The 24,883-nt window shown below is 43.8% G+C and overlaps 1 protein-coding gene across 1 annotated transcript in view; it reads left to right on the plus strand.

Annotated features, from left to right (window-relative positions):
- EIF2B5 (eukaryotic translation initiation factor 2B subunit epsilon) overlaps window positions 1–12,771 on the plus strand; it is a 68,386-nt gene extending 55,615 nt beyond the window's left edge. Inside the window, exons 14-16 of the mRNA XM_068281299.1 lie at window positions 2,292–2,417; window positions 10,589–10,699; window positions 12,109–12,771. Coding sequence (XP_068137400.1) covers window positions 2,292–2,417; window positions 10,589–10,699; window positions 12,109–12,168 — 297 coding nt within the window. The 3' untranslated portion in view covers window positions 12,169–12,771. The remainder of the gene's footprint in view (window positions 1–2,291; window positions 2,418–10,588; window positions 10,700–12,108) is intronic.
- Window positions 12,772–24,883: the final 12,112 nt, after the last annotated feature.

A 24,883-nucleotide genomic window follows, 5' to 3' on the forward strand; every position in this document is an offset into this window, starting at 1 on the left:
TGAGGAATCTGGTCGTTATCCTAAACAGGCAACATCTGTCAGCACGTGTGTACAGACCGTTAGGCTGGTTTCCCACTAGAAACCAGCATTGGTGATGTGGTGCGTCGCATCGCATCGCACTCCTCAAAACAGGCCTTCAGGGAACACCACGCCTGTCTGGCCATGCAGGAAGTGGCTCGCGCTTGCCTTCACTTCCTGCTTCGAGTATGCGGGTATTGTTCTAATATATTTCCGTGCATGCGTGTCACAACGCCAACGTGTTTAAAGAAACACGCGTCGCCATAGACTAACATAATCGGGGACCCCAGAATCCACCCGGTAACGTAGTAGTTGGGGAATCGCCAAAAACGTCATGTTACGCCGTAACGTCGCATTGAGAATTTCTCCATAGACTTTCATTACCCGGCAGTGGAGTGCAGTAAAAATAACACAATGCACAACCTTTGTGTGAAAGGGCCCTTAGACTTCTCTTTGGTCAGGCACAAAGGAAGTGACCTTCTAGATGTGGCTGGGTACTCTTTCTGTAGTCCTAATGCAAAGACGTTTTCAACAGCTATAAGTCAAATTCACTATTTTAGGGATGTCGGAGAGGCGGTTTACAGCTGCACATTACTTTATCCTTCAACAATCATGCATTTTTTAAACTTCTAACATGTTTTTTCCCAGCAGAATTGTCCTTAGCTCCACATCCTTTATCATGTCTAAGTTTCTATTTGCTATTCTCTTATGCCCATAGCATCCTTGCTATGCATCCTAATGAACCGTACATTGTAGCTATACATACCTTATCTATGCCTTTCCTGAAATACTGTAGATCTTACTTGTCTATATTCTGTACCTCTTCAAATGTTATCTCTGGCTCATGGTGATTATAATCCATTTCCCTTTAAACTTTTATAACTTTAAACTCTACAAAGTGACCCTAATGGGATGTGTAAACTTATCTGATTCTAGCTAATGGTGCTTTTCAGTTATTTTTAAGCTATTGATTATGGTAGCACCTGTCTGCCTGTGTTAAGAAATTCAGGAGCCTGAGGTGAGAGACATATGGAGGCTGACATATATGTATTTTCTTTTAAACCATGCAAGTTGTATGGTTGCCCTGTGGAGCCCCTGCCTCTAATACTTTTAGCCATAGACCCAGAATAAGTATGCAGATCAGGTGCTCTCATTGAAGTGTGGCTACATTTGCCCCATACTTATTTCAGGTGTGTGATTTAAACACAAGTGACTAGAAAGATCAACAGGACTCCCAGGCAACTAATATTCTTTAAAACAAAATAAATATGGCAGGCGCCATATAACTCTCACCTCGTGTTCCTTTTAAGTCGGTTTCAAATTTATACTTGTTGTTTTTGTCTCATTACCAACCACAATGCAGACATCTATAAATTCATTAAAAAAAATTATTGAAAACTTTTAATTTAATTTACCTCCTCATTCTACCTTTCCATTACAGTTATTTAGGTATATATGCCACCACATTAAGTTTTCTGTTCAGTAATTCCTTTACAAATTGTTGTTCCCAATATTCCGTTTTTGGATCGTTTAGGTTGGGTGTGACTTTTGCACCTATTACCTATGTGCCCTTTTGCATTGGTAATGTGCGGACTTCCGGTGAAAATGCGCGTGCCCGCACCCGCTGGGTAAACGTCGTTCTATCACGTCGGGCGTTATAAGAGTCCTGCGCATGTGTGGGTCTCTAAAGCCGGTGTGATTACGCATCAGGGGCAAGCGGGCGACTTCACCCGAAGTTGGCGCATTAACTGAGCCTCCAGCGAGATCACGGAGGGGGCCAGGAGGATGCCAGGGGCCTCGTGGGCTACGATGGGCTGGCAGGCAAGTCCCGTTTTTCTCTTGCGTTGCGTAATGACACAATCTGGAGGAGCTGCCACTAGGGGGCTCCTCCTGATTGCGTCATTATGCAACGCAAGAGAAGCTGCCGAGGGAACAGTGAAGGGGGAGAGGATGGGCCGTGCAGTTTCTGGGCAGCACGATTAGACGTTTCACCATCGTGGAAAAGGTGAGACTGGTTCTCTGCACAAGGAATGGGGACACAACTGGACAAGAGGCACAAGGGAGACGCAATGCGGCATAAGGGAGACCAAGGAGACACGAGGGACAGAGTTGGCACAGTGTTCTGACTTAAGATCGGATTCAGGTTAAGAACGAACCTACAGTCTCTATCTTGTTTGTTAGCTGGGGACTACCTGTAATAAGACTGTATTTTGACAAAATAAAAATTGTGGCAACAACAAAAATATAAAATAATCTTTTTCATTATTTACAAGCTCTTGAAGAAATGGACTCCTGTTTTTAAGAACTACATAAAGCGGGCTTCAGACCACTTGTGCTGTCTTACAGCAATGGAAGAATTCTTTCTGGACCATGAGCCACTTTGGGCAGCCATTGCAAAGGTAAAGTAACAAGGAACTTGAGAAGAACGTGCTTGAAACATAAATATAATCCACCTAGAGGTTTCCTTATGATATTTATTGCTAAGTTGGTGCTCAAAGTTAACAGTGGTATAAAGTTATGTACAGACATAATTGTTCATAAGCCAAAATGATTGCCCCTGATCGACTCAACCAATGACCTGTTGTCAGCCTTTTAGCAGACAAAGCCCACTTGGCACAAACAAGCTTTATATACTGTCCTATGGGAAGGGGGGGGGGGGGGGGGATGTAGAAAGTTGAGACTTTCGAAATTGGATAATAAAGCAATTGCCTGAACGTTCTATAACAGCCCACTGCTAGTCACTGATTTTATGATTTATTTTCTTCACAAATTTGCGTTATATTTGAGACCTTTTGTTGGTTCACATAGATAGATATCCCCCCAAAAAATTATACACTGTTATATAATGCCGATGCAGCCCATTTGTTAATTTAATATTTAAATTTGCTCTTCTATGCAAGTATGTAGACACATAGAATTGCTTTCTCATGAGTTGAGCTACATAAAGACCATGAATGTTGCCGAAAAAGATTTGTTCAGGATACCATTAAGGAAGGATTGCTGTACAGATTTGCTGCTCAGCCATGTGTTATGTTCTATGGAGAAGGAAGGTGTGAGGAAAGGAGGAACGTACCTTGGTTTGGGAAGACAATAGAAGTTAACCACTTCACCTCAAAGCGGTTTTGTGCTTTTTTCAGTGTTCATTCCTTTCATTTGCCAATAGCTTAATCACTACTATTTACAATGAAATTATCTATATCTTGTTTTTTTTCACCTCAAATTGGGCTTTTTGGGGTTGATGTTTGTTTTCAGTAATTTCTATGCTTTTTTATTTATTTATTTATTTATTTATTTATTTTTTGAAAGCAAATCAAATCAAGTTTATTGATCAAAATAAGGCATACACGGACAGGATTCACACAGTATACATGTATAAAATATAAGTCAAGCCTGTAGAAGAGTATAACATTACAAACAGGATATTTACTTAACCAGATGTGTTTTCAGAGCTTATATCCCGAAATAACATTCAACATTAACAACAATAACATAGCCTGTTACATGAGATTAGGTATCAAGACCTATAAGGATAGTGGTTAAACCGGTGAGGGGGGGGCAGGAAGGAGGTCCAGGAGGGAAAGAACGCTCTTGTGGAGGCTATCAATTACAGAAAAAGAAAATATAGCCCACAGAAAGCGTACTTAACTATTTGACATTCCTGGACGTGAAACTCGCGTCCAGGAAGCCATGTGCGCTCCTGCGCGTTCCCGCGGCCGATAGCGCCCTTGCACGCGCGCTCCCGGCCCGAGGTTTGTTAGCCAGCGAATCAGTGAATCGGGCAGCGGTGCCCGTTCACTGATTCCTCTCCCCCGCAGAAAGAAAAAGCGACAGCTTCTCTCGGAAGCCTAGCTTTTTCTGCTTCCTATTTCCCCTACGTCGCTCTAAGCGTACGTGTTACGCTTAGAGTGACGTCACTGTAAACAAACTCATGGCTGCCATCTTGTGGCCAAAAAGTAAACTACAGCTAAATGTTAAATAAAAATACACATATTTACTAAAAAAAATACAATTTAAATCCCACCCTCCCAAAAATACCCACATAAAATTTTTAATTGAAAAAAAACCCAAAAAAACATTGCAATTAAAAAAAAAAAAAAACACAAATATTTACCTAAGGGTCTAAACTTTTTAAATATCTATGTAAAGAGGAAATATTTCAATTTTTTTTTATTATAAGCTTGTAAATAGTGATGGATGCAAAACGGAAAAAATGCACTTTTATTTCCAAATAAAATATTGTCGCCATACATTATGATAGGGACATAATTTAAACGGTGTAATAACCGGGACAAATGGGCATATACAATACGTGAGTTTTAATTATGGAGGCATGTTTTATTTTAAAACTATAATTGCCGAAAAGTGAGAAATAATGATTTTTTGCCATTTTTTTCTTATTCTTCCTTTTAAAATGCATTTACAGTAAAGTGGCTCTTAGCAAAATGTACCACCCAAAGAAAGCCTAATTGGTGGCGGAAAAAACAAGATATAGATCAGTTTATTGTGATAAGTAGTAATAAAGTTATAGGCTAATGAATGGGAGGTGAACATTGCTCGGATGCATAAAGTGAAAAACGACTGAATGCGAACTGGTTAATAAGATCATTGCAAGAACCCGGTGATTTACCCACGAGTGCGAGGAGAATCTATCCATGTCCTCCGAATATTATTAAATTTGGTTAGAGTACCTCTTTTTTCATAAATGGCCTTTCGGAGCGGGATAACTTTATTAACACAACTGATCCATTCAGAACGAGTAGGGATTGTAGGAAGTATCCACTATCGAGTAAGAAGCTTTCGGGCTATATGTAGGACTTCTAAAGTAAAACGTTGGGTATACTTATCAGAAAGTGTATTTGGAAGAATATGAAGTAAGCAAATCTTTGGATCACATGTAATCGGACAGCCCATGTAGTCATTTAAGAATTTGACAATTTATGTCCAGTATGCATTAACTTCTGGGCAGGACCAGACCATATGAAAGAAGATGCCTCTATCTGTCGTACATTTAGGGCAGTTCGGGGAGATACCAGGTTTAAATTTAGAAAGACGGACTGGGGTGAGAAATGCTCTATGGAGGATATATAAATAAATCAGCCTATCAGGAGCATGTGGGGACACCAACAACACCCTATCAAGAGTGTCTTCCCATTCCTGATCATTTATTGTACCGACATCCATTTCCCATAATATATTGGTAGGAGAACAGAGGCGCCAGAAGGATAAAAGTACATAAAATTTTTAAAAAATTGCTGGGAGGAAGTGGTGGACTCGCCTCCGTTAAAGCAGACACCAAGGACTGTAAATGTATACACATTTATTGAAAATACCCCAAAGATGCAACGCGTTTCGCGGGCACAGCCCACTTCTTCCGTCAATAAGCAGGGGATAAACAACAGCAATTCAGTTATAGCAAGCAGAGCACCTTCACAGAGGTTTAACACTAGCTTCTGGGGAGATAATTGCATTATACAGCATAGTTATTACATGCTTAGAGATATTGGGCTCAATTCTGGTAGTGTTTAGTAAATAATTACCTCATGGAATTGGGTTTACCTTATGAAGGAGATCAACTTTTGAATTCTGGTAGTTTAGGTAAAGTTTTACCTCATGTAATTTCATGAGGTAATTCATGTGGTAATTTTCTACTATAAATGTGTGGTATTTAGTAGTAAAATACCTCACACTTGAATTCTGAAGTGAAATAAGGTACGTGTTTGCATGTCTTTTACCTCACATAATTAGACCTACCTCTACCACATGATAAATGCAGTGCTGTGACAGAATTGTAATATCTGTCACATAACATGGAGCCTTTTCAGCTTGTTCTGTGTTCCAAACCACCCCCCCCCCCCCCCCCCACCCCCCTCCGATCCCAGCCTCTAATGGCCCATACTCACGGGCAACTTTTTGGCCTGTCGCCAGCACACGTGAGCGTGTGCGCGACAGGCCGGCGACAGCTCGTCGCCAGCTCCCTCTGCATACACACGGCGGAGGGACCTGGCAACTGATGCGGCGGAAGCTGTCGCTATTGCTCCTCCCCCCGCCGGAAGCCCAATGTATTCCTATCTTGTTGCGGCGGCGACTGTCGCCTGGCGACATCAGCGACGAGCAACAGTTCAGGGTGCGCGCCCGTGCAACGACACATACTCACGGGCGACAATTGTAGCCCGTGAGTATGGGCCATAAAAGTGCTCCGACCTACCACCCCCCACGACCCCCATCCTCTAAAACAGTGCTGTCCAACTTTTGCGGGCTCGGGGGGCCGTTTTTTTTCCAGACCACATGGTGGAGGGCCGGCCGCCCCCCACCCCAAAAAAATTTTGCAGCAGTTTCACCACAAAATGCAATTAGAGTGATAGCAGATTCTCCAAAAAATGCAATCAGATTGGCAGCAGATATCCCCACAAATACAATCTTATTGGCAGCAGATTTCCCCACAAATGCGCCGAGATTGGCTGCAGATTTCCCCACAAATGTAACGAGATTGGCAGCAGATTTCCCCACAAATATAACGAGATTGGCAGCAGATTTCCCCACAAATATAACGGGATTGGCAGCAGATTTCCCCACAAATGTAACGAGATTGGCAGCAGATTTCCCCCCAAATGCAACGAGATTGGCAGCAGATTTCCCCACAAATGTAACGAGATTGGCAGCAGATTTCCCCACAAATGCGACAAGATTGGCAGCAGATTTCCCCACAAATGTAACGAGATTGGCAGCAGATTTCCCCTCAAATGTAACGAGATTGGCAGCAGATTTCCCCTCAAATGTAACGAGATTGGCAGCAAATTTCCCCACAAATATAACGAGATTGGCAGCAGATTTCCCCACAAATGCGACAAGATTGGCAGCAGATTTCCCCACAAATGTAACGAGATTGGCAGCAGATTTCCCCACAAATGCGACAAGATTGGCAGCAGATTTCCCCACAAATATAACGAGATTGGCAGCAGATTTCCCTTCAAATGTAACGAGATTGGCAGCAGATTTCCCCACAAATATAACGAGATTGGCAGCAGATTTCCCAACAAATGCGACAAGATTGGCAGCAGATTTCCCCACAAATGTAACGAGATTGGCAGCAGATTTCCCCACAAATGTAACGAGATTGGCAGCAGATTTCCCCACAAATGCAACGAGATTGGCGGCAGATATCCCCAGTTAGTGGGGGTCCCAGAGCTGAGGAGGGGGGCACAGCGCAGGGAGGGGGGAAATTGTGCAGAGCAGCGGGGAGGGGGGGAAGCCTCCCCCCCCCCTCCCTCACCTTAGAGGCCCCCCCCTTCCGCGCTCCCCCTCCCTCACCTTAGGGGCTCCCCCTTCCTCCCTCCCTCCAAAGGTGCAGCCAGCCAGCGGCAGCAGCGACTCGGCGAGGAATCACTCACCGGCAGGATCATAGCAATAGCGCTGTGTGCCGCTGGGCTCCGTCTCCTCCACTGACCTATCACGCTCTCTCAGGAAGTACTGCGAGAGCGTGATAGGTCAGTGGAGGAGACGGAGCCCAGCGGCACACAGCGCTATTGCTATGATCCTGCCGGTGAGTGATTCCTCGCCGAGTCGCTGCTGCCGCTGGCTGGCTGCACCTTTGGAGGGAGGGAGGAAGGGGGAGCCCCTAAGGTGAGGGAGGGAGGGGGAGCGCGGAAGGGGGGGGGCCTCTAAGGGGGGGGAGGCTTCCCCCCCTCCCCGCTGCTCTGCACAATTTCCCCCCTTCCTGCGCTGTGCCCCCCCTCCTCAGCTCTGGGATCCTCAGGAGGCGGGCTGGCTGGTGCTTCTTTCAGCAGTCGGGAAAATACCTCACAGGTTTCCCCCTGCATGTCGCTAATTTAGCGACCATAAGCAGCAGGTGGGAAAATGTACCAGAATTAAGAAAATTAAAAAAAAAATAACGTGTGAGGTATTTTCCCGACTGCTGATTACTTCCCCTCGCACAGCTACCAGAATTGAGCCCATTGTCACCTAATATGTCATAAATAATTGAATCTTTTAATTCTGTTGGGATAAGGTCAAATTGTTTGTAAAGAGCATGAGTTAATTGCATATATTTATAAAAAGCGGTACTTTGCAAATGAAATTCCTCAGCCACCTGAGCAAACGACTTGACCATGTTACCCTGCATCAATTGAAGAAGAAACTTTATCCCCCTATTGACCCAATAGATATTGCCAGTAAGCTTACAAAATTCCTTTAAGCATTGATTTTCCCAGAGCGGGAGATGTTTAATTGTAATAACATGCAGCGATTTTTGATGTGCCTTATCCCAAACAATAAACATTTGTTTAAGCGTTGGAGGGAGCCTTCGAAAGTGAGGAATACCCCTTCTAACGGTGGCTGGATGGTGTAATTGTTAAGGGCTCTGCCTCTGACACAGGAGACCAGGGTTCGAATCTCGGCTCTGCCTGTTCTGTAAGCCAGCACTAATTCAGTAGGAGACCTTTGGCATGTCTACCTTACACTGCTACTGCCTATAGAGCGCGCCCTAGTGGCTGCTGCTCTGGCGCTTTGAGTCCGCCAGGAGAAAAGCGCGATATAAATGTTATTTGTCTTGTCTTCTACCCTTTAACAGATTGTACAGCGGGTCAGTATATTGCACCCCTAATTCATCAAAAAGTAGAGACTGTAGGGTCTCCTTGCCCTCCCTAAATCCAATCATAAAGCAATGACAATTGAGCTGCTAGATAATACGAGTGACAATCAGGTAACGCTATTCCACCCAGGGCCGGCCCTAGACTTTTTGCCGCCTGAGGCAAATTTAGGAGAAAATTGCTGCCTTAAGTTTCGCAAATTTAGCTGGTGGGAGGTACTCAGGAGAATGCCAGGTAACATACAGTACCTTAGGTAGCAGTACCATTTTGAATAGATTGGCACGACCCAAAGTTGATAGTGGTCATTTTTCCCATGCCCGGAGTTTTGCAATCACAAATTGTAGTAAAGGGGTAAGGTTAAGGTCATCATATTCTGTTATTGAACGTGATATATTTATACCAAGGTAGCGAAACACACTGACCCACTGCAAAGGGGACTCCAGCTGAACTTCCGTAGGAGCAAATGTATCCACTGGTAGGATGGAAGATTTGGTCCAATTTATATGTAACCCTGAGAAAAGACCAAAAGTAGATATGACAGCAAGAGACACCCTCCGGGACTCACCCGGATCTGATAAATACAAAAGCATGTCATCTGCAATTTCTATGCATTTTAAAGGGAAAAAATACACTATTTCTCCACTTTAATCCCTTATAGTTTTCATATAAACACTGCTACTGTACATAAAACCCACACATTGTATCTGCCAATTTGTCCTGGTTATCACAACATTTCAATTATGTCCCCAGTACAAAGTATGGTGACAATATATTATTTGGAAATAAAGGTGTATTTTTTTAATGGAGTTTTTTTTTTTTTTATCATTAATCTCACGTGCACGCTTGCTGGAACGCACGTGCGGGAGTGCGCATGGGGGCACGTGCATAGCGGCAGCAGCACTGTTTGACTTGTAAAAACATCCTGGAGCTCTTAAGAGGCTCTAGCAGGATGTTTTTATAAGTCTGCTTGTCATTAAGTGGTTAAGATTGCAAAGATCCAGGCTCTGGTAAGGCTCTGTTCCCACTCTGTTCCCAGGCAATCGGAGCGGACATTATACTGTCCGCTCCCTCTGGTCCACTTCAAGTAGGAACCGAGCCTTGAAGTTGCTGATGAAGAGGCCAGAAATGCTGAAGGGGACCAGTACTAACATTTTTACCTGAAACTTATCAGGAATAGTCATCACGGGCAATGAAAATCTGCATGTGTATGTAGCGTAGACCAGGGCTGTGGAGTCGGTACAAAAATCATCCCACTCCTCAGTTTGTGAAAGCACTGACTCAGACTCCAGGTACCCAAAATTGCTCCGAATCTGACTCCTTGACTAAGACTTCAACTCCACAGCCCGCTTTAACCTCTAGTTGTATCAATGGTTAAATATAGTACTCTTTGTCTGGCCCAATTTATGTTTGCATAGAAGGAATTGTGCATGTTCTAAAAAAGACTTTTTAGAATCACTTTAGTGTGTCCTCTCCTTTCTAGATTCCTTTTCTACATCTTATGTGCCTACGTACACGTGTATAAGGACTAGTGGTGATCGGGACTCCATACCTTAGGCAACAGTTCAGGGCCTAGTCTATACAGATGCGTTGCTAGTCTGTAGGCTAGCAAAGCATTGGTTGCTACGGAGGGAGGAGGAGGGCTGATGGAATGGAACGTTCAGAGTTAGGAGAGCAATGTTCTCCGTCTTCACTCAGCTGAGACGATCCGCCGGGCACATTGCTGATGCACTGAGGAGGATCGGGGGCTGCTGTAGACATACTAGATTCTTGGCAGAGATCCATCTGCCTATCCATTAACCAACAAAGTAATTCATCATCAGTAGCTTCTATTTGCTAGCACAGCTTCCGCTTTCCAGGTATATGAAGAAGTAAAATGTTCCTCTCATCCCCAGTGACTTGTAACTTTCTTTCTTGTTCATGTCGGTATTTAATACCTTTATAATAAGTGTGCATTTTATATTTATCTCTATCATATTTCTTTCCAGGTTTTGATGGGATTTTACCAGCAAGATGTATTAGCAGAAGAGATGATTCTGCGTTGGTTCTCCCAAACAGACATAACTGATAAGGGACGACAGCTGCGTAAAAAGCAAGCAGTACGTGTGCAGCGCCGCTTTTGTTTGTGCAAATCTGAAGCTACGAATAAAGATACTAGTGTAAAGGGAAGCCTCTGGATGCTTCACAGGCTTCCACGATCCTTCACAACCCATCTTCCCTCAGCAGGGTCCCATCTTATTTGCAGCCGCACTCCCCTTTTTGTAAGAACATGGCTACACTGTGCAGGTGTCAGTAGGGTCCATGCCTGCGCAGCCGCATGGAGCATTTTGTACATGGAGGAAGAAATCCATCCAGGAGCAGCTCCATGCCACTGCGCAGGTGCAGGCCGTACACAGATGGGAGTGCAGCCGCAAGCAATATTTAACATTGATTGTCCTAGCATAGGAATGATGGGCCGTAGGAAGACTGGGGAAGCCTCTGGACTATCCAAAGGCTTTGGGGCCCTTTACCACTAGCAATCACAATCGCTAAACGCCAAAGATTGCTATTTTGCATTAATTTCGTTAATCGATTGCGATTTTACATGCAAAATCGCTCTCGGAATCGCTCAAGAAAGCGATTACACTTTGTAAAAAATCGAATCACAGTAGTGGAAAATACCTATTGCGATTCCTATGTTGAAGCAGCAACCCTAGCGATTTAAGAATCAATAGCTACAAAGTTAAGAAAAGGTGGGGGGAAAGGCTGCATGTCTCTAAACACATGCTGCAATTGAATGGTTAATCGCACAGGCATACACCGCCTCTGCTAGACTGAAAAATGCATGCCCTGCATCCAAGACAAGTGCTAACATTTATTAAACTAGGAGGAACTTTAGCTTCCAATACTAGACACTTGCACCACGGTGAGGCAAACCTCCAGGCAAGTGACCTAACCTAAATTTAAAACCTTGGCAGCAGCTAAGCAGAAAAAATGTGTAACTTACATTTGGTTGAACAGCGAGGAGAACGCCAGCGCATACCACTAAGGCTGCATCCGAAATGACCACCAGCTCAGTGTGCAGCACCTAAATAGATTTTCTGCACACTTTGCATTCAATTCAGATGCAAATCATATGCAAATCTGCTACTACTTATTATGCAAACAGGAAACTCAGGAGGAGGGGCTGGGAGCAGCTAACCTGACAGTTACATAGTTACAAAGTTCTCCTCGCTAAGAATCAATAGCATTTTGCTGAATCACAGTGCAGTGAAAAAAGGGCCCTTAGGCCTCTTGCACACTACATGCGATTCCAATTTTTTTTTTATCTGATCCAATATTTGATCCCGTACTGCATGCTGCTACGTTTTTTGATCAGAATTAAAAAAATCAGACATATAAAACATTGGAATCGCATGTAGTGTGCAAGAGGCCTTACTGAGATTTTTTTTTCCGCTTCAGGTACACTTAAACATTTGTGCCATATTTCATTTATCAAGCCTTTTAACTTCTTCGTATTAATTCACAGCTTCAGAAATTTATACAGTGGTTGGAAGAAGCAGAGGAAGAATCGTCAGATGATGAGTGATCCAAGAGTTTACACCTTTGCAAGTTTTAAAGCATTATGCTGGCTGGTACTGGTGGATTTTCTGACTCTGCCTTAGTTCCAGTGCCAGCATGCAGAAGAATGCATTGACAAGATGGTTACATTAACTTTCTATTCAGCGCTTGAATGGCACAGAATGAAACTGACTTCTTTCCTTGCCAAGATATGTTTATACCTTGTCATCCCCAAATGAGTGCATCGCCTAAAGGGCAATTTGAAGATGTAACATTACCATATTTGCTTTCTTGTCAATAAACTCTGATGAGTAAAATATGGTGATATGTAAAATATAGTACGTTATTCGTACTAATGCTATGGGCATTGCTGGTTTTAATTTTTTCTATAAACTACATTATGTTACTTGCTTCCAAATAAGGGGCAGCATTTATGATTAAAGGTAATTGATTGCCTTTAAAATATCATCTTTAAATATCATTTATCACCAAGGATCCATGGCAACCTCCAGACAATTTGCTACATGACCATCTCATGTCATCCCCCTCATGACAAAATTGAAATGCTTTGAGTGTTTGTGTGTGCAAGTATTTATTTCAGGGAACAAATAAAGACTATATGGATCTTGCATTTAGATTTTTTGTATTAATTGCCCAAGACAATTGCTTGATATCCATGAATGAATAGAAAATAAAAATAAACAAGGGAAAAGATATCCTGAGTTCAGAGAATCCTGCGTTCCCTATTACCTTTTCTTTTAAGTATGCACCAGTTAGAAACAAAAACAAGCAGTGTTATTTCAAAAGCCGGTACATATCCTGTATTACAGGATGAATGCTGTAAGGACAATACTCCTATTTTTTTCTTCCTTCTGTGAGAACACCTTAAAATGGAGGAACCCCATTAATCAATGGGAAAGCATCTTTGAATTTGCTAGCGGTGAGCACAGGTGATGACATAGGAGACGTCCAGGGTGTCAGAGCAGGGTGCTGTTGGTGCAATATATGTAGGCGGGGGGAGTCAGTCTGGCCTTACTAGTATAGAAAGCTTAAAGAGGGGGGGAACCCACATCATTTATTTTTATTAGTGCAAACAATAGCTATATTTGCTTATACAGCAGTATTGCAATCCCTGGCACTGCGTACTAGGTGATCACCAGGAAATTCCGGTTCTGGGTATATATGTACATTTTCACTTTAAACCGCAATTAAAACATTTATTTTAAATCTTAACTTTAAAATTGGTTTTCTCTAACTACAAAAGGCCCCCCCCCCCCCCTATTCTCACTTCTCTCCTTAAAGTGTACCAGAGACAGTACACTGGCACTTACTTTTAATTACTTGGGGCTTCCTCCAGCCCCCATGACCACCGTGGCTTCCCTCGCCGTCCTCCTCGGCCGCTTCGTTATAGCGATATGACTGCCGGTAATCTGGTCAGTCTCCTCCTGTCCCCTGGAGCCTTCTGCATAGGCGCAGAACGATCCAGGGCATGGGAGCACAATGAGGGGTGCGAGCGTGGCCTGGCTCGTGGATGTGCAGTAGGCCGCGAATGCCCGGAATACTGGGAATCATATCGGCTTAGTGGAGGGGCCGAGGAGGACGGCGAGGGAGGCCACAATGCTCATGGAGCTGGAGAAATCCCCAGGTGAGTATAAATAAACACTAGTGAATCATCTCTGGTTCTCTTCAACATGCCTAGCAAATTTTGTGACTTTAGCATCTATGGGACTTTGCTATTAACCACTAAAGTTGGCAGCATTTACTTCATTGCTATTCTGTAACAAATTTGCATTCACAACCTGAATGATTTGGACTTATTTGATCGAATGGCCAACTAAGACTATTGGCCCTGCCCTCCTAGCAATGCTTAGCCTAGGCTATGCAGATTTCTCCCAGAGCATGCTGGGGGACCAGGCATTATTTTCACTGGCTTTGGATTCCTAAGAAACAAACATTGCATTCTGGCCAGTATTCCATAGTGTTCCCGCTGTCCCACACTGTATAGTACCTCCAGTAGTATCTCTGTGGGAGGTCAGGGACTGCAGAAGCAGGGGCCGTCTGCCATGCACCAGAATTGTGTGCATCGCTGCTTCACTTTGCTACTCAGGGAGTGCTGTGCTTGGCCGCAATGAGGTCACATCCTATCAATGAACAGAGCAGCAGTGGGTGGATCTAAATCAGCACAGAGAGAGGGACGTTCCAGCTACTGCTTGCTACTGCTAAGGAAAAGCTGGCTGGGCTCTAATCAATTCAAACACCTGTGGCTGCCTAATAGCCCCCGGCAGCTAGCAGCGGTGCATACACTTCTGGTCTGCTGCAGACGTCCCCTGCTTTCGCATGACCCTGACCTTCCACAGAGAGACTATTGGAGGTACTATGGTGGTGCAGGAATGTGTGGACACGGATAAGGGGGCCAGAGGAGAACTAACAAAGACACTGGATAGATGAGGAGGCTGAAGGACAAAGGGTGACAGAGAAGGACATGGGACAGATGAGGACAACAAGTATGACAGTGGAAGATACAGGGGAGGACACGGGACAGAGGGGGGACACAAGACGTATATAATAATTTGAGGTGAAAGGTCTATAAGATTCCCTTGCACCATGGACGCACCAGGATTAGTATATTTTGTTTTTCCCTGTTTTTTGTCCTCAAGACCTAGATAGGTCTTATGGTCTGGAGTGTCTTATGGTCCCTCCCAAAAAATCAACCGGTAACAATCTTGTTGATTGAAAGTATTTGACTTAGAAAGCATTTCATCACTGCCAAAACTAAGGAATTTTAAAGCTATAATAAGATGGCATCTGCTTTTGGGAACAAAAAGCTCCTGACCAGGAAGCTGGCACCCTAGATTGTCCACCATCCTGGCCTGTCATTGCTAAAGCGAATGCCCTAGCATGTGGCTTGTTTAATAAGAAAAAGGCCTCTACCTTTTCTATATGTGATAGAGAAAAGGCCAGGGCCATTTTCTGCAATGGGGCAGATCTATTCTTCGGATCCCAGCTAATACGGAGATTCCAGTGAATCTTATTAGACAGACAACTTTTAAGTATTAGTGTACCTCTGGTTTATTTTTTGTTTTGTTTATGTACACCAGAGATGCATTTTAACTAAACTTAGAATATAGCTGTAGAGTAGTAGCTGTTAAATAGAAATCAAAACTAAGCATACTTGTAGAGGGACCAGACAGGAACAGAACATGGATCAGGCCCCTAGGCAATCTTACTGTGGATACATCATAACAGTGATGTGTAAGTGCTCTGCAAGGGAATAAGTAAGGGAATTCTTCCTCTATTACACATTCTTCATGCACGATCTGAACCAGGTTTATAGGCGATACACAACACCTGCGTTCGGTTGCATTCACAACATTCTTAGTGGATTAACTACAGCTCTGAGGGGGGGGGGGGGGAGGCGGGGGGGTTACATATGTAGAGTGTAACTTCATTTGTAGTCACCAAACCCAAATTTAACATATTAAATTGATTTCTTGAGCAATGGCATACATTTGCATACAAAATTTGCATAAATCTGCATGAACTCAGAAGTATTTGCATCATTGATCATCCCTATTAGTGACACAACTACACATCATGCTTTATTCTAACAGCAGAGATGTTATTTATTATGCAGCACGGTGGCGTAGTAGTTAGTGCTCTCGCAGCGCTGGGTCCCTGGTTCGAATACTAACCAGGTGAACATCTGCAAGGAGTTTGTATGTTCTCCCCGTGTCTGTGTGGGTTTCCTCCAGGCATTCCGATTTCATCCCACATCCCAAAAACATACAGATAAGTTAATTGGATTCCCCCTAAAAAATTGGCCCTAGACTACAATAAATACACTACACAATACATACATAGACCTATGACTATGGTAGGGATTAGATTGTGAGCTCCTCTGAGGGACAGTTAGAGACAAGACTATATTCTCTGTACAGTGCTGCATAAGATGTCGGCGCTGTATAAATACTAAATAATAATATATAAAAGATTCCTGTGTACACATCAGATATACAATCACTATCCGTATATGTATATCTAAATTTAGAAGTCCGTTGACTGCTTTACTGCAGCAGCACAAATAAAAGTTATTTATGATGACTATTATCTGAGAAATAAAAGGTTTTATATTTTATCTTTTAATTACAGTTTACATTTATTAAAGTGAACCAGAGACGAAGCATCCTCATGTATTTTACCATATATATCAGTGGGAACATTAGAGAAAACACCTACCCTGCTCTCTGTTTCATTATTTACTTTTCAGATTGCTTCTTATCAGCCCAGATAAAATCCCTGACAGGTACCCAAAAATTGCTCCGACGCCACAGCCCTGTCACCACCGGTGGTAAATTTCAGAATGTAAATTGGGGTGAGGAAAGATTTTACAATGGACAAACACTGACTAAATAATTTAAAAATGAATATTAAAAAAAAAAAATTGCTAATTTACTTTTAGACATGCAGTGGTCACTTAGATAATATGCTAGCGGCTAGTCCCTTCAGCTCTCTGTTCAGTTTTCTGCCATGAGTTTTCCTGCGGGTTTCCTTGCTTTGTGTTGTTTTTTTTGAGGGGTGTGTTTTTTTTATGCATTTGTATTATGCGGATTTTGTTTATTTCAAAAAGTTTTTATTGAAACAACAAGCAAGTAATAATGTAAAGATTATAGAGTCATACAGCAAAACAAAAAAATATATCAAAACAACTAGGAGTGAATTACCGCATAGCGGAACAAGATAGAATCATATACACATCAGTCACATCATAAATTGTCTTAAGAAACTGAATGATGATTAACCCACTCATTTTCTTCTTTAACCATATAAACCCCACCGGCGCCCCCCCCCCCCCAACCCACACACTCTCCCCCAGTGGCTCCAAGGATGTTCAAATATAATTCAATGAACCAAGCTTTAGTTCACTCTCCATCATACAACATACTTTTGCCTTCAGCTGATTCCTGGTAAATGTGCCACATTAGCCAAGAGTTTGTGTGGGACAACGGCCTTACATGAGATTCCTGAACAAATTCTTCCATGCGCTCAATATACTCAATTTTCCTAAGCCAATCTTTAATTGAAGGAGGGCTTTTGGACTTCCAAAACTTAGGGATTACTAATTGTGCCACTGTCAGAAAATGTCTTAACAGTGACTTTTTGAACTTCTTGATTGGCATAGGTAACTTAATAAGAGTATACATGCAGGTGTGTTTTCCACTCGGACCCCAGGCAATCCAAGGCTATCTTACATATCTTTGACCAGAAGGGCTGAATCAGAGAACAAGCATACCAAATATGTAACATCGTACCTTACCCATTCTCACAACGCTAACATAGCAAAGGGAACTCTGCATTCATTTTATGAAGTACCAAAGGAGTTCTATACCACCGAGAAAAAAAGTTTAAAAGCATTTTCCTTACCTCTACCACAAATAGAAGCCTTACTAGCAAAAAGAAATGCTTTGTCCCAATTTTCCCCTGAAAACTCAGTTTCCAGCTCCCGATGCCACTTAAGTACATAGGATGGTTTAGAGTCATAAACAATTCCAATGAGCATTTCATAATAAATGGAGAAAGATTTGCGATCTGGTGGCAATGAAAATATTTGTTTCTCTACATTATTTAGCTCCCTGAAACAGTATCCTTCCTTCAGACACTGCCTAAGAAAATGTGCCAATTGTAAGTATTGAAATTGAGGCAGGGCCGGATTTACCATAAGGCAATGTAGGCAGGTGCTTGATGATGGAAAGGAGGCTCACTTCCCTACCCACTTACCTCCTTTTTTATGCAAAGTCCTGATGAGAATGTAAAAAGGAGAGGCTACTCACCCAGCTCTCGGCATTCCACTGACAAGATCTCCCTTCAGTCAGGGGCACTTCTATCTACTCAATACTGAGGTTCCTCTACCTACCTACCTAATACTAAGGGGCACCTCTAGCTACCTATGATAGGCAGGGGAAGTAAGGGAGAGGTTACAGCTGGGACAGCACACTTGTGGTGCTGTTCGGTGGAGGCTTGTAGGTTCATGGAGGGCAAGGTCAAAGGTGCCAGGACATCTGTGCCTAGAGGCTCCTGTGAGGTAAATCCAGGCCTGAATTGAGGTAAAACTTGTGTGTGACTTCTGTCTAGAAGCTCTTGTCTAGAGGGAATCAGTTTTGAGTAAAGATCCTAAAGTCAGATCATCACCCAAAGCTCTACTCGCAGTAAAAGACGAATCAAAGCCAGGCGGGAACAAAAAATTATTCCACAATGGCATGAGGGGCTCATAATAAGATGAGACTCTATGTTGGCATAATAAACGATCCCACAACTGAAAAGTTGTACAGGAGATATATGGCCATTTTTTTACAAAACTGCTTTGTAACTGCATGGGGGACCCACAGCAATGATCTTAACCCTCTCTCAAGATATCATCTATGCAAACCCACTGTCTGACCCCCACCCCCCAATCTTTAATCCTATTCAGATGTACTGCAAGTTGGTATAATCTCGGATCTGGCAAAGCGAGGTCACACGAAATTTTAAGATTAAAATGTGTACTTCTAGGCAGTCTAGGCCTACAACCTCTCCATATAAATTTGAACCATATTGAGTTGCCCTTCTTAAAAAATGACGAACGGATAAATAAAGGCAGTGTCTGGAGGGGATAGAGTAGTCTCGGCATCAGATTCATTTTAACCACTTCCGGATTCTCGGAGCGTATATACACGCCCCTGAATCCTGAAGTGTATACCATGGAAACGGCCGCTCATAGTTCACGGAGGGTGTCTAGGTGAACACCCTGCGAGCCGATCGGCGGCTCGCAGGGTAAATGTAAAAACACGGGGAAGATCTTCCCCGGTGTTTACATGTATACGGCGCTGCTGCGCAGCAGCGCCGTAGAGGAGATCGGCGATCCCCGGCCTCTGATAGGCTAAAGCCTATCTCATCAGGCGCAGGACGGAAATCCGTCCTGCGCCGCTCACAGGGGGAGGGAGAGGGAGGGAAGGAGGCCAGGAAGCGCTGCGGAGGGGGGCTTTGAAGAGCCCCCCCCCCGCAAGCGCAAGCAGCCGGCGGCGATCAGACCCCCCCAGCAGGACATCCCCCTAGTGGGGAAAAAAGGGGGGAAGTCTGATCGCCCTGGCTGCTAGCTGATCTGTGCTGTGGGCTGGAGAGCCCACGCTGCACAGACCAGCATAAAATTTCATGGTGTGGAAGTGGTTAATAATGTTTATACGACCTGTCCACGAGTGAAGCATACCTTCGCGCCTTGACAAGTCCTCCTAGAACCTAGCCAACAATGTCAGAAAATTCTCTTTAAATAAGTAAAGAGGATTTTTTTGTAATCTTCAACCCCAAATAGGTAATTTTGTCCTCATGCCAGTTAAAGGGAAATGCTCTTTGTAAAGCTTAAGAAACGCTCATAAGCGATAGATTAAGCACTTCACACTTGGAAGCATTTACTTTGAAGTTACTCAGTCTGCCAAAGGATTACAAAACTGTTAGAACATTTGGCAGAGAAATGACTGGATCTGTAACAAATAATAATTCGTCATCAGCGGACAATGAGAACTTATAGTGATTTTTCCCTACCCACAATCCATGCATTTCTATATTGTTCCTTAGGGCAATTGCTAAATATTCCATAGAAATAATATATAATAGAGGGGATAGCAGGCAGCCCTGACAGGTTCCATTTCGAATATTCAAACGAACAGCTAGGATACCATTAATTTTAAGTTGAGCTACAGGATTATCATACAATGCAAGTACCATGTCGTAAAATCTAGAACCTGGCGGGAAACTCAGTTGAGTCAATGCTCCCTTCAAAAACTGCCAAGAAAGCCTATCAAAGGCCTTCTCTGCATCAACTGATAAGAGACGATCCGACGTTTTAGATAATTGAGCAAAATTTGAAAGGAGCAGCGTTTTAATCGTGTTGGTTCTCTGCCAGACACGAAACCAACCTGGTCAGGGTGAATAATCTCTGGGAAAATAGTTGGCAGATGGCTGCCTAGGATTTTAGAATAAATCTTGAGATCAACAATAATTAATGAGATTGGCCGATAATTTGTGCTAAGGGAGGGATCTTTACCCGGTTTTGCGATAACAGAAATGTAGGCCAACTTTGCATCAGCGGGGAGGGGTGCTCCTTCACCTATTTTATTAAAAGCATAAACAAATAGGGAGGCTAATGTTCCTTTAAACAATTTGAAGTATTCTGGAGAGAACCCGCTAGGGCCTGCCACTTTACCAGATTTTAATATTATGCGTTTTTAAAGAATATTCCTAGTCAAGTGAAAAAAATATTTTTCTCATCAAAAAGTCATGCAGATCGCATACATTTTTTTTATTTCCTGTAGGAAAGCATTGTGTGAGAAAAGTACAACCCATGCAGAAAAAAATGAACTTGCTGAGTTTTTTTTTTCACGCACCTAAAAACTCACATCATTGAGTTTTTTTTGTGCATCCCATAGCGTAACATTATGTGTGATTCTGCATGTGTTTACCACGCTGTGGAAAAACTAATGCGATTCTAATAAGTGTGACCCTAGCCTTAAGGCTGCCATCCGCTGGTCAATTGCCACCAGATCAACCAACAGATAGATCCCTCTCTGAAGGGGATCTAATGGCTGCCCATACACTGCACATAGATTTTGAGTCGATTTTCGCATGAGATCAATTCACAACCTGTGGAACTGCCTCGCCGCCTTTGCTCCCCCAGCCAGCCGCAACACATCACCTGTCCGACGCGCGAGTCTCTTCGGGTCCCCGCAATCTCTCACTTCTTCCAGCATACTCCTCCATCTACTCTTCACTTATGTCCCATCCTGTGACAAGCAGAAAGTTCAAACAGTAGAGTGCCCTCTACTGTTTGAACTTTGCCTTCTCACAGGACGGGACAGGAAGTGAAGAGAAGACGCTTGAAGAAGTGAGGGACTGCAGGGGACTCATGCCAGGCGGAGAGGCGATGCATTGACCCGCCGGCGATCGAGTTAAATTTTCCATCTGGACAGATCGACTGGAAAGCGATCGGTCAATATTTGCATTAACGATTTCACAGCAGATTCGATCACATTGATTGAATCTGCTGTATTTTGATGGGAAATCATTGCAGTGTATGGTTTCCTTTAGGCTACAAATGTAACCACACTTGTGCAGATGGCCAGGGCTGGGCTGAGGTGAGAGGTACTAGCTTTGGGTGCAGAGGTTGGGGCAGTGCATATCTGTATCATGTCCAGGGACAATTGCGTAGCAGACCTGCACCACTCTGTACTGCCCAATTTATTTTCTTTTTCCTCACTGTCGCTGTGCTGATCAGAATAAGCCACTGAGGCTGACAGGTATTGTCTATGCTAAGCCTTCACTGTCCACTTACTGATAGGACTTTGTCCTGACCTGGTAGATGTTTTGGCCCCCAGGTAGCAGCTGCTTCTTGGCGAAACCAAGTTCATGCAACTCAGCTGTTAGTACCAAAATGCAATGGAGGAAGTCTGCACCACAAGTAATGATGTTAGAATCCGAGTTAACAGTATGTTGCTGTGGAACCACAATATGCAGTTTTTGCAGATTCTATGATCTTCACTAGCTATAACCACAGGCCTGACTTTATTTAGTTAAGACCCTGGAGGGTTATCAATAGCTTATATTCCAACATTTCAAGTTACTTGGCCAGTGATACAATCCTTTTTGTCCAATCTTACCATTTCTATGTAATATAAATGACTTCCTAAAATATCTAAAGTATATTCACTTACCATATTTTTCGGCATATAAGATGCTCTGGATTATAAGACGTACCTAAGTTTAGAGGGCAAAAACCAGGGAAAAAATATATACTAAACCTGATGTGTCCATGGTCCAGGAGCGTCTTGTAGATGTTCTCCCCTAATTATTGTGTCCCAATGAGTCCTCTGCTCCCACGTGTGTTCTTCTCTGCTCCCAGGGTATAGTTACAAGCAGCAGCAGCTTGGCTCACCTGATTTAGCGGCAATTACAGACCTCTCCTTTCCCGCACTGTTCCCTAGTGCCAGCTTCTGTTGACGACACAATCAGCAGAAGCCTGCACTAGGGGAACTGTGAAGGACCGCTGGACCAGGTGTGCCGCTGCTGCCGCTGCTTGTAACTGTACCCTGGGAGTGAAGGGGACACATGGGCGAGCAAGTGAAGTGTGCTATTTATGTATCTCTCCAGCAGCCGCCGGATAGATGCATAGAGGGCACACATCTCTTGGGCAGACTGGCCACGACTGGAGGAAGTAACAGGACCCGGTACAGAAGACAGAGAAGACAGAGGAAGGCAGCGTGGGTGTGATCCAAGCGCATGGGGCTGGAGGAATATTCCCAAACAACCTGTTCTCTGTCCGCTACCATCTAAATTCACCTATTTGACAGGGCCAAGCACAGGCGTTCTGAATGCTTTATTTCACCTGTTATGTGTATGTGGGAGAGCATGGCAATTATGTGAGGCTGTAGGCACTTCCAACTCACCCTCTGTCCCAATACAAAGGGTGAGTACAGTGTCAGACTGGATGTGCGGTCACATGGGAGTAAGAGGTCAGGCCAGCACAGCACTTTAAGGGCTGGTTCACAGGGGTTTCTGCCCGGCTTCCAGAGGCGTCTCGTTCAGGCTTTCAGCTGCTTCCCATTGCAATCAGCGTTTTTCGGCCCCGCAGGGGGACACTATGACACAGCAGTGATCAACACTGGACACCGCATGTAGCGTGCAGGGTCGCCTCAAACGACGGAGAAAATTGGGATCGGAACACTGCGTTTGCGCAAATGCCAGTAAATGCCCGCCAAGCATCCGTGTGAACCAGCCCTTAGATGGCCATTTCTGAAGCATCAGTGTTTCTGGACCAGGAGAGTAACCACAACTGAATATTCAATTTAGGTAAGTATGTCTTGTTTTCCCGGGCTTTCCATGTGGTTTCTGGCACGTCAAAATTAATATGACAACAGTGCTGTGTGAAGATGTCATAACTGTTGTTAAAGAAAGGGATGAGAAAACAAGTGCTATGTCATTCTGCAGAAACCTCAGTGAGAAGAGAGAGTCTGCACTACAGAAGAGCCAGTGTGGATAACAATCAAGGAAAAATAAAATAGCTTGGCCTAGCACTTTTTCTGTTCTAGAAGACATTTTGTCACTCCTATATAGCGCCTTCTTCAGTTCTACTGAGTGCAGGTAATGAAATGGGAAAGAACTTCCAAGATAAACTCCACCTCTTATGGACAATTAAGTTCTATCCAGAAATTGGATGGCTCCTGTTTTTGCTGATTTATGCAGCACCGTGATTACCATGTAAATCGCAATGCTGTTTTTTCACTAGTGCGATTAGATTTTTCAGAATCACAATCGTTAGCCTGATGCATTTTTGCTGTGTTTGCACCCCCTGTACTATGTATAGGAGACTGAGTACAGGAAAATTGCATAGCAATTGCACCGCTATGCGACTTTCCCCGCAATTTGGCAATTCAAACTTTTACTGCAGAGTTTTTTTTCCTCCCATCAGAAATTGCAAGCGCAGCACAATCATGCCATACACCAGAGAGCGCAGCAAAATCACATTCCTGGAAAGGGGCCCTAAGGCCTTGATCACATTATGAATCGCCCAGTGCTATCGCAAGCGCTGAACGGTTTTGTGCGTGATATTTTTTTTTAGCGATGCCCAGCGTTTTCTCACCGTTGTGCAATTTTGTGCAAGCGCTTTTCTAAGCGCTTTTGAAGAGCGATTGAGATTTTCACTTCCTGACGTTAGTCAGGAAGTGAACTCTTTGACCCAAGAAAGAATACATACAATGTATTTATTCTTAAAAGCGTTCGGGAAATCGCTATACAAAGAGCTTTTTCAAGCACTTAGGCCTGGTTCACATTGGCGTTCGCCATCAGGATTTTCCGCACCGGATCCGGACCGTCTACTGTACAAATGGAACGGACGTTCGGCGATCCAATGTAACTCTATGGATCAGTACACACTTGTCCGTTCCTCACTGACCGGATCCTAACCGGATCTGGACTCTGGGCCACGGTCCGGATTTTTCCAACCTGCTCTATTTTTGCCGTACGTTTCATCCGGCCGCCGAACCTGGATCGGATCATGACTACACCATCCGCACAGCAGAAACCAATGAGAAACTGAAATGACACAACACACTGGCTATAAAATTCGGCCTATCTACCCCACTTCCGTAGCGTTTTCTATGGTGATAGCGGCCATTTTGGATGGTGACACATGGGCCAGCATTGGAGGATGGGGGAGGTGTGTTTAGAGGGGTCTGGGTGTTTTGTGGAGGGTGGGGGTGGTGTGTTTATCTAGGTATACAGGGGTGAGGTGTTGTGGGGGTGAGGGTGAGGTGTTTAGGGATGCTGGGGGTGGTGTGTTTAGGTCTGGATACTGACAGGGGTATGGACATCCGGGTATAGCTGTAGAACTTCTCTGGGTGTCGTCTAAGGTCCTGGTAGAGGGTCTGGAACTCTCCCTTCCTTTACCTTCTCATGAGTAGAGGGTGCACTCACCATCTCCTGCGAGGAGCACGCTTCCTTCTCACATAGTAGTAGGTAAAAATTAAAAAGGAGACAATTCCCAGGTAAAATTTGTAAAAATACAATGGATCCATGGTCCAAACTGCAGTCTCTCTTTCCAAGGATGGTCTCCACACGTCAGGCTGTCTCCAACAATGACTCCAGGGCTTCTGCAGACCTCCCAGACCCCAGTAATTTATATAGTCTTATCTCTTTAAAAAACGGATGAAAATCCGGATGCA

The sequence above is a fragment of the Hyperolius riggenbachi genome, chromosome 4 (genome assembly GCF_040937935.1).
Source record: "Hyperolius riggenbachi isolate aHypRig1 chromosome 4, aHypRig1.pri, whole genome shotgun sequence".
NCBI lineage: Eukaryota > Metazoa > Chordata > Amphibia > Anura > Hyperoliidae > Hyperolius > Hyperolius riggenbachi.